Here is a 17,540-nt window from a genome sequence, read left to right as displayed (position 1 = left end):
GACCACCTAGAGGGGTGGGATAGGGAGGGTGGGAGGGAGGGAGACGCAAGAGGGAAGAGATATGGGGACATATGTATAGGTATAACTGATTCACTTTGTTATAAAGCAGAAACTAACACACCATTGTAAAGCAATTATACTCCAATAAAGATGTTAAAGGGCTTCCCTGGTGGCGCAGTGGTTGAGAGTCCGCCTGCCAATGCAGGGGACACGGGTTCGTGCCCCAGTCCGGGAAGATCCCACATGCCGCGGAGCGGCTGGGCCCGTGAGCCATGGCCGCTGAGCCTGCGCGTCCGGAGCCTGTGCTCCGCAACGGGAGAGGCCACAACAGTGAGAGGCCCGCGTACCGCAAAAAAAAAAAAAAGATGTTAAAAAAAAATGTACTACATGTCCCTTAACTAATCAGATTCTCTTTTCCACCTGTTAGACTGAGAAAATGCTATTCTCCATGTCTGAAATATAAATTGTTATCAGCCTTCACAACCGGCATACAGCCTGGCTTAGAGAGCAGCCCACACAGAACACCCATTCAAAGTTTCCTGATCCACAGCTCTAGAACTATGTCAACCCAAATTATCACAAGCAACTCCACTGCAATGCATTCTTCAATGTTAAGAAGCTACCTCAATTACCAATTTTTCTTAGAACAGTATTTAAAGGATATGTCAGGTATAGTTCTATATATGCCATATTGTTGCATTTAAAAGAGCCACCATCACCCTTTCTATTTCAGCCTTCTTGGACCCTGTGGAAGCCTGCTGGGAACAGGACTTCTAACAGGACGAATATGTCTGGAAGGCTGTGGTCCAAGGCCATTTTTGCTGGCTATAAGCGGGATCTACGAAACCAGAGGGAGCAAATGGCTCTCCTGAAAACTGAAGGTGTATATGCTCAAGATGAAACAATTCTATCTAGGCAGGAGATGTGCTTATGTGCGCAAAACAAAGAACAACACGGTAACTCCTGGTGGAAAACCTAACAAAACCAGAGTAATCTGGGAAAAGATAACTTATGCTTATGGAAACAGTGGCATCATGGTTCATTCTAAATTCCAAAGCAACCTTCTTGCTAAGGCCATTGGACAGAGAATCCGAGTGACAGTATACCCTTCATGGATTTAAACTTAATGAAAAGTAAATATATAAAACTGTGGACTTGTTTTCTTAAAACAAAGAAAAAAAGAGCCACCATCATCTATTATTGCATGGGCTACAAAATCATCTCAATCAATCTCAAAGTAGGAAACGTGGTAGTGCTATTTCTATGTTTTAATGATTCACCTGGATATATGTCCACTGTGTTCCATGACCTGTAAATTCTCACAGGTATCAGAGAATTGGTAAAAATGTAAGATACAACCCAAGCTCTAAAACTTCCCAAAATGTTTGCTTTTAAGGCAGGAGGCAAATAAAAATAATAATAGTAAGCATATAGTAACTTGCCTTAATGTAAGCACTGTCCCACACAGCTCTTTTGCCTAAAGAACATTTGCTGATGGGTCAAAAATTCCTAGACCAAAGCTACATATCCATCTGAAACTAAAGTCAAGAAAATGGTCAAAAAACTTCAGACTCCCTTTTTCATTATTTGATTCACAGCTACCCAAAAGTATAACAAATTTTCTCCATAAATGCCTCAATTTGCCAATTCTTATACATTCCTTAAAATGAAAAATACAGAACTCTCGAGATAATGAAAGCACTGAAATGAAATTGTTTGTAATCCAGCTACAAAAAGGGAAACCGTAATTGATTTAATTAATTTCTCGCTATGAGTAAAGCTGTACACCAAATCAATCTTTTGTTTAAAAACATAAACTTGGCCAACTATCTTTCCTCCAGAATTAAAGGGCACACTGAAAAATACAAATCTGCTGACTAAGAAGCAGGAGTAACTTTATTCTGTTCTGGCAAGTGATTTGGAGACCCTCCCTTACTGTATAGATGAAATGATCGCACTACTTAAGCCGCTATAGCTTTTTCAAAGTTAACTTGAACGAAACAGAAGAAACATTCTAAAAAGCTACAAAGAGAAAGAACCAGGCATAGGTGATCTCAATACTAAAACTTCTACCCCTAAATCCTGCATTTCACCCGGCACCCTATTTCTAGATTGCTCTTCTCTAAATCATGATTTTATGCCATTTTCCCACATCAATGTCTTTCAGTGGCTTCCTAGGGTTGAATGAGTTCTAAGCTTCAGTCTGCTTTTCATATGGTCTTGTATAAAGCTCTATTATAGATAACTGAACTTACTTCTACTTACTCTCAGAGTCTATTTTAAAAATAAAATTAAAATATATTTGATGGCATATACAAAGTTCTGCACTTATATTAGATACAAATTATAAGATACAGGTATAGATAATTCAAATGCTAATTAATCCTTATAATAACTTTGAGGTATTATTAATCTTACTTTATTTATTATTTACTTTACTTACTTACTTTATTAATCTACTTTTTCATCTGAAAAAGAGAAAAGCTAAACAACTCACCTATAATCACAAGGTCAGAGGTGTGATTCAGATGGTCATTTTACTCATAAGTCCAACGGCCTTCACCTTGACAAACTGGCCTCACTCTTATTTCTACCTCCTTTTATCATTTGCTTGACTTCTTTTCCTTTCTAACGATCTGGACCATCAGCTCAAGTTTCATCTCTTCCAAGAAATTTTCCCAAAGTGGCAAAGCTTTGATCATGTCTCTCAATGTGGACATGTTCCCTGGGGTATATACTACATTGTGTGTGTGTGTGTGTGTGTGCGCGTGCTGTGTGCGTGTTTGGGACGGAGGATATAATGCATTGTTATGTTCTGATGACATTATATCTCCATGATTAAATTGCCAGCTCCTTATATCCTACCACTTCTGTAACCTCTACAGTTGTTATTTTAATATTAAACATATAGGTGGTCATAAAAATTTGGGTACTGGTTCAAATGCTTCCTTGTATTATAATACAAAAGAAAGAGGTACTTACAGCCTAACGAGATTGGTGAGTCCTCGGAATATGTCTGCATTCAGACACCCTATTCGATTGTTTGTCAGATCCCTAGAGAGAAAGGGAAAAAGTGTCTTCAATTAGTTCTCTTGGTTAATGAAGGTTTCATACATTCAATATTCAAGAATGGCACCCAGGTATCACACAAGTCCTATCTCTTAAGCATCTATCTATCTCTTAAGCATCTCTGTGCAGCACTATCTCAAGTGCAGCACTGAGAGAAGAAATAATCCTTGCTTTCACTTACTTCTGGCACGTACAGGCTAAACGCTGTTTAATTACAGTGCCCTTGATATTTCAAGCATTTACTCCTGTCAAATGACTCAAGATAAAACCGAAGTAGTAAAAATGAGACTCCATCTTATTGTCTGTGATGATCTACACAGCTAATCATGCTAGGTTAAGTTAGGGAACAGAGCCTGATCTCAGGCAACATCCAACGGACAATGGGTAAAAGGGCAAATTACCAAAATGCTGAAACTTTTATTTCCTCAAGAACATCTGAAACTTAATGCTTTCTAATTTCATTCCTTAAATACTCAGAAGTTTTGACTGTAATGAAAAAAACAACTGAGTTAGCTTTTACTTTACAGATCTGTCATTTATGCTCCAAGTCAAATTACTTTATAACTATATCTAGGTAACGGCCCATTTTTTCCAGTCACTCCTAACTTCTTACATTTCCTATCAAATGTTACTTTCTATCCATTTTTTTCTTCTCCTCAAGCCATGAAACTTTTTTCCTTTTAACTGTGTGATAATTTTAGTAAGTATTTTGTTCTATCTTTCTACACTATTTTTCTTCACACCAAGCACAGTGAATACAATTTTACATTTCAATCAGATTACATTTTAATTGGGAGGTAACTGACAATTTCTTCAAATGAGACAGCATGGCTTGCAACATTTTCCATCAGTGGATTTAGTATGAAAGCCCTAAAACAATTAATCTTAATTTTTCTCGGTTGTTAGATTTGAAATTATTGATCATTCTGAATTTCAATAAAAGAACTAAAACAAACTTTCTAAACCGAATTTTAAAAATATTTTTATCATATTTTCTTCAATGCCCATATTATTCTCTGTAATAGAAAAGCATATATTCTTTGAATTTCACTCTGAGTTACTCTTTAAAGACTTGTACCACCCATTTCTAAATTAAAACTGATTCTAAATTGTATACCTGGTAATGGGGAAAAAAATGTATTAGTCCGAGAGAAATTACAAAGACTTTGCATTTGAATCCGGTACCTACTCATTAACTTTTTCCTCTAAATATTTCAAAAGCTAGTTTAGGTAATCCTGGTTTCCAAAAATTTCATAGCACTGCCTTCCCTTTCTTATGGAAACTTTTGATTAAAAAAAAAAATCTTAAGCAATGAAAGTCTTTATCTGCATTCGCTGTGCTCCAGCTCCTCAGAATATTAACGCTAAGTATTTTTAATCGTGTGGGACTTTTTTAAAATTCCAGCTGATTTTCCTCTATTTCTGGGCTTTACTGTTTAAGAAAATTAGGCATCATCTTGTGAAGTGTTGCTTAAACAAGCATTTCTGTGCTCTATTCATTATCTTGTCTCAATTCTGAGCTTTAAATGGTGCAACTACCACTGATTCTTTGGGAAACAATTTCATTACAGCTATACCTATTTAAAATGGAATTTAGGTATTGGTAATGGGTTTTAATTTGAATTGAGAATCAGCTTGAATTTGTTGATAAAGCAAAGGAGAAACTGAATGGGTCTAGGTTTTACCTACTTCTGGTAGTTTACTCTTCAGAAAGCCACTTAATCTTCCTGATCCAAATTATCTATAAAATAAAGGCAAAGGCATGGGACACTTACAAAAATACTTTACATGTGGCTGCCGAGTGAGATGCACAATTGAAATGAATGAATGATTGAAGGCCTCATAAGAAAAACTGCCTATAATCTAGAAGCAACTAGCAGAATATCTTTATATCTCACTGAGTTTACGTATAGGACTCTCTCAGCTTACAAGCTGTATACCATAAGTTCAATTACAAGTTAGCTGTTTGGAATTAAGAATGAATTTTCTATGGGAAGAACATTATAAATGACAATTACCTCCCTAGGCAAGAACACAAGAGACTACTTAATGTGTAATGCAATGAAAAAATGCTAAGGCAACATCTGGGACAATAATAGTAATTAAGTGCTACTGAACAAGAATTTTATTTATTTTGGATAGCAGTACTTGAAAAATTATTTACTGAAGGATAAAGAACTGGATGGAGAACCTAAGATATTCTACAGTATCCTTGAAACATCCTGATGAACCTGCTTTTTATTAACAGTCAAGTTTCATTCAATCTCTACCTTGACATGGAGATATTATCAGTATTGATCTCCCTATTACCAGAAAACAGAACACAGTGGTGTGGATCACAGAAGGAGAGAATGAGTGGGCTTGTCTGGCCATATGATGCCACACTCCTCCCTCCTTTTGGAAAAACAAGTTGGAAGGAAAAATATTCTAGAAGTTCTCTAACTTCAGCATCAAAATCACTAGGAGGGACTGTGGAAACAAAGGTGGTTTAGCCTCAGCCCCAGAGTTTGATAGGGTAGGTCTAGCACCTACACTCCTGTTCCCCACAGGAGGACTCACATTCCATCCAAGCATGATGTCAGTTTGCCCCAGTAAGAAACAAGAAAATGACTCATTGTTATACATCAAGCTCAGTTAGCTGCTGCCCCTCCACTTCCTAATGACTGTTTCTGGAGATGCACGTAGCCTACTGATGGCCGTGTTCCGTGCCCCTGCCTGTGTCCGTATGGCTGAGTCCTAACAGCTTCAAAGACTCTTAGCAGCTGAACTCCAGCTACTGCTCCATCTCTCTGGAAGTATATTCCAATTCCATATTCAGGTTCTTGGTTGGTATATAACGATTCCACTGAACTGCAAACCTTCCAAGCAGTTCCTGAGTTCCCTTTGTATCTCTAGAGCCTGGCTCACTACTGGGCACACAGGATAGAATCAATGAATTTTTTTGTAACTGAATTGATGCTGATCTCTGTCTTCCCACTTCGATTACATTGCTATACCTGGTTGATACGTTACTTTTACTGAACTCTAAACCCAGCTTGATCCACTGCAACTCTGACGCCACAAATCTCATCACATCAACTCCACAATGAAAAAGTTCTGCCAGTCCCTACTGTCTAACAAATAGATTCGAAATTCTTCAACGTGGCAGGAAAGCATCAAAAGCCTAGTTCCCCCCTGACCAGCTTATCTCCCAACGTTTTTTCCCCCTTTCTACTTGAAGCTCTGGCCAAAGGACATGTTCTTTCACACCTATGTCCACTCTGCTTAGGATGCTCGTTCTGTTATTCTTCAATATGTATTCACCCCTCAGGGGCAAGGTCAAATCTAACAGCTGGCCGCTCTCAAGGCAGGTCATTCCCCTCTAAGGTGGTCCCCCTCCTTTCCCTGGCAGATTACTATCATTATTATTTAGGATGTATTTGCATTATCTATTTGCCCCCAAGAGCCTCTGTGCTCTTCCAGAGAAGTCAGAGCATAAGTAAGTAGCCCTCACTTAATAAATGCATTTAGAAGGAATAAAGGGTGGTGGGACAGTCCACATGGCTTGAGCACAGGGTGACCTCTCAAATATGAGCATGTTCACACAGCAACTGTGACATGAGCACAGTAAGGGGAGCAGGGGTGTTTAGCTTCAGAAATAATAAAAACTGGTCCTTAGGTTTTGAAATGATAATACATAGAGAAAATATATGGAAAAATGGCAAGATTTTAAATCATTAATAGAAAGGGGCCTCAATTTTTAGGGCATTTACAAGAGACTGTTTAAACGTATTCATAACCTGAAAATCATCTACAGATTACGGCAGCTGGCAAAGCCAACCATCATGATTTCATTACCGTAAGAGGGATGCAACCATCTATCACCAAACAAATCATATTACTGTAAAAATAAACTGCCTTCTAAGCTACTTACATTAAACACTCTGTTTCTCTATCTAGGACCTGGCTAGATGAACTTCTAAAAATTATTAAAAAGCCACTTTTTTATTGTGTTAAAGTTTAAAGTAGGTTAACAGTTACTTATAACGGTTCAAATTCATAAGTCAGCAATTCAAACACTTACAATCGTTTTAGCGATGACAGTCCCCAAAAGGCACCTGGATCTATACTACTAATAAGATTGTTTCGGAGGTCCCTGTTAAAAATAAAATAAAAGTTATTTATATCTTGACACTGTAAGAAATATTTAGGCACACTGCACCTATCTGCTATACAGAAAACAATAACAATAATAATAATGGGAGGAAAATGAAGCCAAAAAGGTTAGGCCAAAGTCATCCCAGCAGTAGAGCCAGAATTCACAATCAAGAAATCTGGTTCTGAAGCCATTTGTTTTGGTCAATATAAGAATAAAGGTATATGTCAAAAAGATATGTGTCCTAATATTATTCCCATTCAAAGTTATGACTAAACTACAATCTTACACATTATTTCTACAATCTCTTCCCTAGTATGCTACATTTCAGTTATCAAAATAAATCAGACTATATTTGTCACAAGCATAATTAAATTTTTTAAACCATTTTCAAAAATATACACTCTAAAATTCATGTCATTTGCTCATTCATATTTTTTCCTCCCCAGGCTTCTATGGTTCTCTATAAAACAACATGTTCATTCACAAAATACAGCTCAAAGCAATGATCCACCAGCTCCCTATACAATGGCATCTGATAGCAGTCACAACTGACAGCAGTCCCCTGCTTATCCATGGGGGATACATTCCAAGACCCCCAGTGGATGCCTCAAACTGAAAATAGTACCAAACCCTACACATACTATGTTTTTTTCCCTATACATACCTATGGTAAAGTTTAATTTATAAATTAGGCACAGTAAGAGATCAACAATTAAATAGAACAATTATAACAATATATTGTAATAAAAGTTATATAAAATTGGTCTCTCTCTCAAAGTATCTTATTATATAAATGTATTGTCTTTTCCATCTTAACTAAGGGTTTAACACACACTGTGGCCATAACTTTTGCCAAGTGAGGTATGACGACAAAACTAGTACAAATTTTCTTCCTTTTTCAAAATTTCACGGGGAGAAGATTCATTCTTACCATGAATCTAATCAACCTCAGCATACAATTCTTTTCCTCTCCTTATTAAAGTCAAGAACTTTCACCTTCCACCTAAGGTGCTTCACTTAAAGGAAGCACCTTACAGCTTCTCTTTAGCACATCCAAACTGCCAGCATCAGTATTCTCATGCTTTGGGGACGCTATTAAGTAAACCAAGGGTGACTTGAACACAAGCACTGTGAAACCTCAACAGTGGATCTGATACCCGGGACAGCTACTAAGTGACTCATGGGCAGGATATGCTGGACAAAGGGTTGATTCACATCCTGGGTGGGATGGCGCAAGATTTCATCACGCTACTCGGAAGAGTGTGTAATTTAAAACGTAGGCATTGTTTATTTCTGGAAATTTCTGTTTAATATTCTCTGACTGTGGTTAACCATAGGTAAATGAAACCACGGACAGCAGAGCCTCGGATGGGGTGGGGTGTCTTTTGTATCCCCATTCTTCTCCAGTGCTTGGCTCTTCCATGCCAGCACACTACCACTGGGGGCACCAGTGAGCGTCACAGCCAGATCCCTCCTCCAAGGTGGATGTGGAGCACCCGCTAAGGCGCTGCTGTCCTCTGGGTGCCTGGGCTCTGCTGAGACTCCCCAGTTGCCCCACACAAGTGTCCAGCTAACCTCTGTAGAGAGCTGACCATCAGCCACAGGAGTGCTGAGAAGCAGAACAGTAGCCCACTTCCCACATGCCTGCCAGTGGCTGGCCCACAGTTCAACTCTGCTAGACACCCGAGGTAGGCCCATTCATCAGGACTCACTCATAACCTTGCCCAATGGAGGCCTGAGTGGCCTCTGGTCATCTCTCAGAATGCCTCAGGTCAGACTGTGAACAGAAACTCCAATTTCTCTTCTTCTGGGAGTCTTTCCGGAACAATGGCAACACTGCCTCCTCCGTGTGTGAGCTTCTGACGCCAATCCTCGTAATTATCCATCACTGTCTTCATAATTATTCAGCTTAGGGATACACATGGAGTTGGTGAAACAATACAGAAATGCAGACCAGTGTTGTGTGAAAGGAGAGAAGGTTAGCACTCCCCTTGACAAGGATGGAAGAGGCCTTCGGGCCTGACCACATGCATACGGTTAAGGCATTGCCACCTACTTCGTGGCATCTAACCACTGTTTTTGTCATACAGAGTGAAGTAAGTCAGAAAGAGAAGAACAAATACCGTATGCTAACACATATATACAGAATCTTAAAAAAAAAAAAGGTTCTGAAGAACCTAGCGGCAAGACAGGAATAAAGACACAGATGTAGAGAATGGACTTGAGGACACGGGGAGGGGGAAGGGTAAGCCGGGACAAAGTGAGAGAGTGGCATGGACATATATACACTACCAAATGTAAAATAGATAGCTAGTGGGAAGCAGCCACATAGCACAGGGAGATCAGCTAGGTGCTTTGTGACCACCTAGAGGGGTGGGATATGGAGGGTGGGAGGGAGACGCAAGAGGGAGGAGCTATGGGGACATACGTATATGTATAGCTGATTCACTTTGTTATAAAGCAGAAACTAACACACCATTGTAAAGCAATTATACCCCAATAAAGATGTTAAAAAAAAAGAAATGCAGAGCAAAGCGCAATGCAAACCCAGGGTGGCAGGTACCTCCCCGGGTTCTTTAGTCCCTCACTTAAGTTGAGAATTAAAAGGCCTTTCTGAAAGTAGTTCCTGGACCACCGGTGCCGCCTGTTATCACAACACTGAGGTGATGTGTCTCAGGATCTTTTATAATTATTGCCCCATCATGGCCATTCTAGCCTGTGAGAAGCAGCCTAAATTCTCAATAGAAAATCCTCAGTTTGCTTTCTCAAGCATCCAACTTGTCTACTTGTGCTTAAGAAAAGGACACTGAGGAAGGCTGACTGCAGTGAGCACAGATCCACATGTTTCCTCCCAATAATGAGGGAGGCACATTCAATTTTACTGACACCAGCTAATGAAAACTAACCATTGTATGGCCTGCTTCATAACTTGCTATTTTTTTTCTAATGGCTCATTCTAACTACATCTAACTAATACAGACAAGCTACAGAGTTAGGGCTGGTTTCTGGACAGGTTTCCTGGCAATTTCACAAAAGCATCCTGAGGAAACTGGCCCTCTGGCCCTCACAGTGCTGGTAAGTCACTGCTGTAAACCCAGCATTCTCGATGAGCCATCAACCACGGCTTCCAGCACTATCCATGCTGTTCCATACAGGGTGACAGAGGCTGACCAGAAATTCTCGAGAACTCTCCTCTGGAAGCACAACCACAAACAGTGACTCCTGTGCACGTAAACGTCATACCCACCAGCAAACCCTGTCCTGCCTTTTCCGTGTCTCACTCCCACCCTAACACATCATTCTTCCCTAGCTGGACACAGAATTGCAATTGCACTCCCGATCCTCCAAATCAGAGCCAGGTTCTTCTAAATAAAACTGAACCCTCGGGTACCTTGAAATTCTTTAAATAAAGGAAATGACTATTAAACATAGTATAAAATCTGTGCTCTGGTTATCATTACTAAATTAGCATTTCGACCCAAACTCAGATTTTATGTTCCACAAAGATGGGGCCTTTGGGAGGTGAACAGGTCATGAGAGCAGGGACTTCATGAATGAGGTTAACGCCTTCGTAAAAGAGACCCAAAGAGCTCCCGCATCCCCTTCCGCCAGGTGAGTGAGGCTGCAGCAAAAAGACAGCCAACTAGGAAGTGGGCCCTCACCAGACACCGAATCTGCTGGTGCCCTGATCTTGGACTTCCCAGCCTCCAGGACTGTGAGAAATAAAGTTTTGTTGTCGATAAGCCACCCAGCTTATGGTATCTTATTACAGCAGCCAGAATGAGCTTAGACAGATGATAAGTGGATGAAAAAGTAAACCATGGCTGAGAAACAGAATTACATTACCTGACCTTAATGATAAAAATCTTTTTAGTAAGTAAGAGTTAGCCACAGAATTATTAGGATATTCATAGTCAGACAATGTAGAAACCGCTGCATCTCATTCATAACCACTTACATTTCTCAATAAAGGTAGAGGCTCATGATGCAATTGACCTTCAAATAATTCAGAAAACGTGTACATGTAGGCATGTTCCAATATAAAGGGAAAAACTAATGGCATGTTGTTACTAATTACTGGGTAAGTAAATTTTTGATATGGGAGATTACTATAGGAGATTATTCTTTCAATGTTTCTGTATGTTGAAAATTTTAATTAAAAAGTTGGGAACAAAAATATTTTTAAGTCCCAGGAATTACAACTAATCATCAGGCCCAACTTATTAGTTCCCATCTCCCCTCCCCAACCAACCCCAATCCTACACCTCAAAGAGATAAGATGATTTTAGGAGAAAATTCAATCAATATGTTTTTGACCTATATTACACAAGCAAAAAAGTGCTGCAAAAAGAAATATATAATGTCAGTTCCATTTTTTCAAAACATGTTTCCCTTTTCAGATTTTAAACAGTATCTACAACAGGAAGTGATTTAGATAAAGCAGTACATAAATCTGTGGTCAGTGATGTACTGCATGTGTTTCTACAAAATATCTCTCATGAATAACAGAGGACTATAATATGATTTAAACATAAACTTTTTCTTCAATAATAAAGAATCCTAGACACATTATATAATATTTAATAATAGCCATATTAATCAGGTATTGCCAAAAGATATTTATAGTCAGATTCTTTAACATCTCCCACTACCCTTCACCAACCCACAGCTTCCCTAGTGAACACGAGTCTAACTTTAGGATCTACGGCTAAATCTGAATATGCTGCATCATTAAAATATAAATGAAAAGCGCACAAGAATTGCTTAAACAAAATTAAAGGAATATCTTAACTGTTGTTAAAAGAGCTAAGTCCTTTAGGAAAGAATGCACGGTGTATCAGATAAGATGCTTTTTAGCTGCAAGTATCAGAAACCTTTACTTCAAAAGGCTTTAACAATAAAACAATAATTCTCACGGGGCTTCCCTGGTGGCGCAGTGGTTGAGGGTCTGCCTGCCAATGCAGGGGACACAGGTTCGTGCCCCGGTCCAGGAAGATCCCACATGCCGCAGAGCGGCTGGGCCCATGAGCCATGGCCACTGAGCCTGCGCGTCCGGAGCCTGTGCTCCGCAACAGGAGAGGCCACAACAGTGAGAGGCCCACGTACCGCCAAAACAATAATAAAATAAAATAATTCTCAGGCATTACAAGAAATCAACAAGTAAAGCAGCTTAAATGGGTGGTTCCATCCATCTCTCAGATCCACCCTTCTCAGAATGTCAAGTTTGCCTCCAGGCTGACCCTTAATCAGGGTGTGACATCCAGGTCCAGAAATCACCTCCAAGCACAGTCATGAAAAAGAATGGACACTCTCCTTGTATCTTCTTAGGAGCCAAGAAATCTTCCTCCAAGCCTCACAGTTAACTACTCTTCATCTCTTATTGGCAATGCCTCTATCAACCCCTAGAGAAAGAGATGCTGTGGTGACCTAGAGCCATCATTTGGTGTGGAACGAAGGCTGGAAAGTCAAACACATTGGCCACTAAGCAATTCTAGAGTCAGGAATTAAGAGTATATAGGGGAGGTGTGTCACTAAATACTGGCAAATATATAACACAACCCAAGAATAACAATAAAAAATGAAGAGGGAGGTGGGAGAGAGGAAGGATAAATGGGTCGATGGATGAACTGATGGACAAGGTTAGAGACTGTAAACCACGTTTGGTTCCCTTGAGCAATGCCTAAGACACAGTAGTCTCAAAGGCTCTCTGTTCAATAAAGGATCCTCACCTTATTTATCTGATCAGCAACAACTGAGGCTTGACCCACACCCCTCTCACTCCTCACACACTATACTTTCTCTGAGGCAATCTCATCACTACCTTGTCTCTAGACTCAAATTTGTATCTCTAGCCCAAACTTACCACTCCTGTGAGTTCCCTATCACATACACAGCTATCTAACTCAACATCTACATCTGGACATCTCACAGCCACCTCAAAAATCAGCATAGCCCAAGTTCAATGCCGTATCAGAAACCCTAATCTGTGCTTTATCGAGCCCCCCAAGTGATTCTGATGCACATCAAGTTGGATAACCACCAATCCAGGCTAGGGCACTGGTCTCTAAACAGAGATTATGGGCTTTAAATTATCTTAGATTTAACACAGCTCCCTACTTCCCCCTTATCCTCACCCCTCATTCCAGCAGCCAGAGCATCTTCTGCTCACCGTGGCTCAGAGTAAAAGCCAAGGTCCTTACAATGACCTACAGGGTCCTCTACAATCTACCCCTCACCCCTCATACCTCTCTGGCCTCACTCAGCTCTCCTTGCTGTTCCTCAAACAAAAGCAGCATGCTTCACAGCACAGCCTTTGCACCTACTATCCCTCTGCCTGTAACGTTCTTTCCCCAGGTGACTCAAGGCTCAATCATTTGTGCTAAGCCCCTGCACTATCACCATGCAAAACTCGCATACACACACAGTGCTGATACACCCAAACTCCACTCCATGTTTTCTTTACTCATAGTACGTCATCCCTCAGTTCCAGAACCCCCACAAATACCAAAACACAGATGCTCAAGTCCTTTGTATAAAACGTCATAGTACAGTGGGCCCTCCATACCCATGGAAGGTGGAACCCTGGGCAGGGTGGGGAGCCGGGCAACTGTACTTATGCTATAAAGCTGCTTGCTATGTTTACTATTCTGTTTCTCCCCACTGCAGCAGAAGCTCCATGAAGACAGGACCTTTGCTGTGTTCACTAATGAACTGCAAGCCTAGGACCGTGTGGGCTATTAATAAATATCTGTTGAGGGCTTCCCTGGTGGCGCAGTGGTTGAGAGTCCACCTGCTGATGCAGGGGACACGGGTTCGTGCCCAGGTCCGGGAAGATCCCACATGCCGCGGAGCGGCTGGGCCCGTGAGCCATGGCCGCTGAGCCTGCGCGTCCGGAGCCTGTGCTCCGCAACAGGAGAGGCCACAACAGTGAGAGGCCCGCGTACCACAAAAGAAAAATAATAATAAAAATAAATAAATAAATATCTGTTGAACAATTTTAAATTAGCTACTCAGAAAAGACTTAATAATGGTTGAGGCAATATTTGTACCAAGCATTGATATTAGGCCAGTTACCCTTTTACTTAACATGATATAATAAATCTACATCAGTTATCCACTGAACGCACTTTTAAAAAAATGCAAATTAATCTTTAAAAAAGGCAGACCATAACCTAGTTTCTAAGATGTCATAAAGATTTAGGTATTATGTCCTAAAAATAAAAACCTCAAACCATAAATTAAAGAAAAACTCAATCCAAATATTCCTACTTAAAAAGAAAAAGAAAAGCACACACACTCTGCTACTTTCTTATAAGGGACAAAAACAAATATTGGGTTGGCCAAAAGGTTCGTTCCGTTTTTCCGTAAGATGGCTCCAGTAGCGCTTAGTTGTCTTTAACTTCATTTGAAACAATTTGTTAGATTGTATTGTGACAGCTGTCATTATCAGCATGCGTTTAAAAAAAAACACTTATTGGGCTTCCCTGGTGGCGCAGTGGTTGAGAGTCCCCCTGCCGATGCAGGGGACGCGGGTTCGTGCCCCGGTCCGGGAAGATCCCACATGCCGCCGCGCGGCTGGGCCCGTGAGTCATGGCCGCTGAGCCTGCGCGTCCGGAGCCTGTGCTCCGTAACGGGAGAGGCCACAACAGTGAGAGGCCCGCGTACCGCAAAAAAAAAAAAAAAAAAAAATCAAAATTCGTGAATTTTTGTGTAGCCATTTTAATATTGAAGATGGAAGAGAAAGCAACATTTTCGGCATACTGTTTTATTATTTCAAGAAAGGTAAAAACGCAACTGAAACACAAAAAAAGATTTGTGCAGTGTATGGAGATGGTGCTGTGACTGATCAAACATGTCGAAAGTGGTTTGCAAAGTTTCGTGCTGTAGATTTCTCTCTGGACGATGCTCCATGGTCAGGTAGACCAGTTGAAGTTGACAGCGATCAAACTGAGACATTAATTGAGAACAATCAACGTTATACCATGCAGGAGATAGCTGACATACTCAAAATATCCAAATCATGTGTGGAAAATCATTTGCACCAGCCTGGTTATGTTAATCGATTTGATGTTTGGGTTCCACATAAGTTAAGCGAAAAAGACCTTCTTGAGCATATTTCCACATGCGATTCTCTACTTAAATGTAATGAAAACGTTCCATTTTTAAAACCAATGGTGACGGGCAATGAAAAGTGGATATTGTACAATAATGTGGAACGGAAGAGGTCGTGGGGCAAGCGAAATGAACCACCACCAACCACACCAAAGGCTGGTCTTCATCCAAAGAAGGTGATGTTGTGTATATGGTGGGATTGGAAGGGAGTCCTCTATGATGAGCTCCTTCCAGAAAACCAAACAATTAATTCCAACAAGTACTGCTCCCAATTAGGCCAACTGAAAGTAGCACTCGACGAAAAGCATCTGGAATTAGTCAACAGAAAACGCATAATCTTCCATGAGGATAACACAAGACCGCATGTTTCTTTGATGACCAGGCAAAAACTGTTACAGCTTGGCTGGGAAGTTCTGATTCATCCGCCATATTCACCAGACATTGCATCTTTGGATTTCCATTTATTTTGGTCTTTACAAAATTCTCTTAATGGAAAAAATTCCAATTCCCTGGAAGACTGTAAAAGGGACCTTGAACAGTTCTTTGCTCAAAAAGATAAAAAGTTTTGGGAAGATGGAATTATGAAGTTGCCTGAAAAATGGCAGAAAGTAGTGGAACAAAACAGTGAATACACTGTTCAATAAAGTTCTTGGTGAAAATGAAAAATGTGTCTTTTAGTTTTACTTTAAAACCAAAGGAACTTTTTGGCCAACCCAATACGAATGATGGAAAACAAGCACGCTCCCAAATGAAAACCAAACATTTAGAAGAACAAAGTGGTAAGCCTAAAGAAAAAGGATCCATTCTAGACGGAGTCTGTAGGAGTGTGTCCACCTGCACCTGTTTTACTTTGTGGAACACTTAATACATCCAAAAAAAAGAAAACAAACAGAAAATTAATCCTCTTAAGAAGTCCATTCTTCATCCCAAAAGAACTGCCAGGAGAGCTTGCCTTGCAGGTTTACTCGATCTCTGGGGCTTATCTGCTAGCTAGCTCAACCCAGCCAGCCCTGTTATACTACCCTACGTGCCCTACCCCACACTACTAAGCCTATCCCTTATTCTGCATGGCTTGGCTACAGTAATTTTAAGGCCAGAGCTTTAAAGTTTGGGCCCTAGTCTGAATAATTTCTTGACCTATCACTTGCTTTTTACACCACATCCTTTTCTGCCATATTTTTAAGTTGTTTGATTTGTTTGTTCTCATTTTCAGGGGTCTCTAACTAGCCAAAGCAGCTGCAAACATTTGGCTGCCTATGTCTCTCAGGCAGAATTCTCCCAGGCAGCGTGTCAGTGCAAGTGGCTTTATTCGGGAAGGGACCTCAGCACACACTAACAGGAAAGTGGGGAAGTGAGCCCAGAAAGAGAAGAGAACCAATAACGGGGGCATTGTTGAGGCGATCTCTGCTGTGCTCAACTGATACTCAGGCCCCTGGGCACCTGTGGAAGGCAGCCTAGAACACACTCAGGGTCGTTCCTCTTGGAGTGGTTACCCACCATCTGCTTTCAGTCACTGTTTGAGGGTTGCTGAGGCAGGGGTGGGAGAGTGGGGCAGCTTTCATTCCAGCAATGGAGCAAAGAAAGCTCTCAGGTTTTGCATTTGGAAGACTTAGGGAGAGACACTGAAGGGCGAGTGTTGAAGGAATAAAGTCCGCTACAGTGTTTTCAGGTGATTTTGAAAATTTTGAAAATTATACAAACATGAAGTCAATTATACAAACATGAAGTCATTTATTTGGCTAGCTATGTCTTAAGTTGGATTCCCCCAAAGCAGCTCAGGACACTTCTAAAGCACTTCCTGGCAAAACAGCAGGCTGCTGTAGAAAGAACTCTCTCTCTCTCTCTGCTAACAAACCCCAGTGGCTATTCTGCTGCTCCCCTGGGAAACTCTAACAGACGGTCCTAGCCCATATGCCTCAACGGCCACACGACCAGTTCTCCTGCTCTACATCATGCTGGATCCTGCGAAATTGGGATTTTGCTTCCCCAGGAAAGAAGCCTCAGATGCCCCTTGCCCTTGGATCCAGAACCTTATATTGGTTTCATGTGATCTTTTTCCCTCCCTCCCCTCATCCCAGGTAGGGACGGGGAGGCGAGCAAAGACAGAGCCCTTTCCTGGGGACCCACCAACATGTAAGCTCTTTCTATACTCCCTCTAACTCTCCAGTTAGCCCAGGGAAGGTGTATTGAGGTGAAGAGGAATTTTCTTTCTTTCCTCCTT

At 40.8% G+C, this 17,540-nt stretch overlaps 1 protein-coding gene, 1 non-coding gene and 1 pseudogene across 3 annotated transcripts in view; 2 read left to right on the top strand and 1 right to left on the bottom strand.

Moving 5' to 3' along the window:
* Nucleotides 1–17,540, bottom strand: part of ADGRA3 (adhesion G protein-coupled receptor A3) — a 119,260-nt gene that overhangs the window by 65,781 nt on the left and 35,939 nt on the right. For both annotated transcript variants that reach the window (XM_060012748.1, XM_060012749.1), the window contains exons 3-4: nucleotides 7,133–7,204; nucleotides 2,983–3,054 (exon numbers count right to left, since the gene is read on the bottom strand). In XM_060012748.1, the coding sequence (XP_059868731.1) occupies nucleotides 2,983–3,054; nucleotides 7,133–7,204 (144 nt within the window). The remainder of the gene's footprint in view (nucleotides 1–2,982; nucleotides 3,055–7,132; nucleotides 7,205–17,540) is intronic.
* Nucleotides 788–1,121, top strand: LOC132425510 (large ribosomal subunit protein eL33 pseudogene; annotated as a pseudogene).
* Nucleotides 9,164–9,289, top strand: LOC132426367 (U6atac minor spliceosomal RNA). The gene has a single exon (XR_009519663.1). It is a non-coding gene; the product is annotated as a U6atac minor spliceosomal RNA (small nuclear RNA).

The sequence above is a fragment of the Delphinus delphis genome, chromosome 5, assembly GCF_949987515.2.
Source record: "Delphinus delphis chromosome 5, mDelDel1.2, whole genome shotgun sequence".
NCBI classification, from domain to species: Eukaryota; Metazoa; Chordata; class Mammalia; order Artiodactyla; family Delphinidae; genus Delphinus; species Delphinus delphis.
Note: the sequence above shows the minus strand (reverse complement) of the source record. Positions and strands in the feature narration are given on the sequence as shown.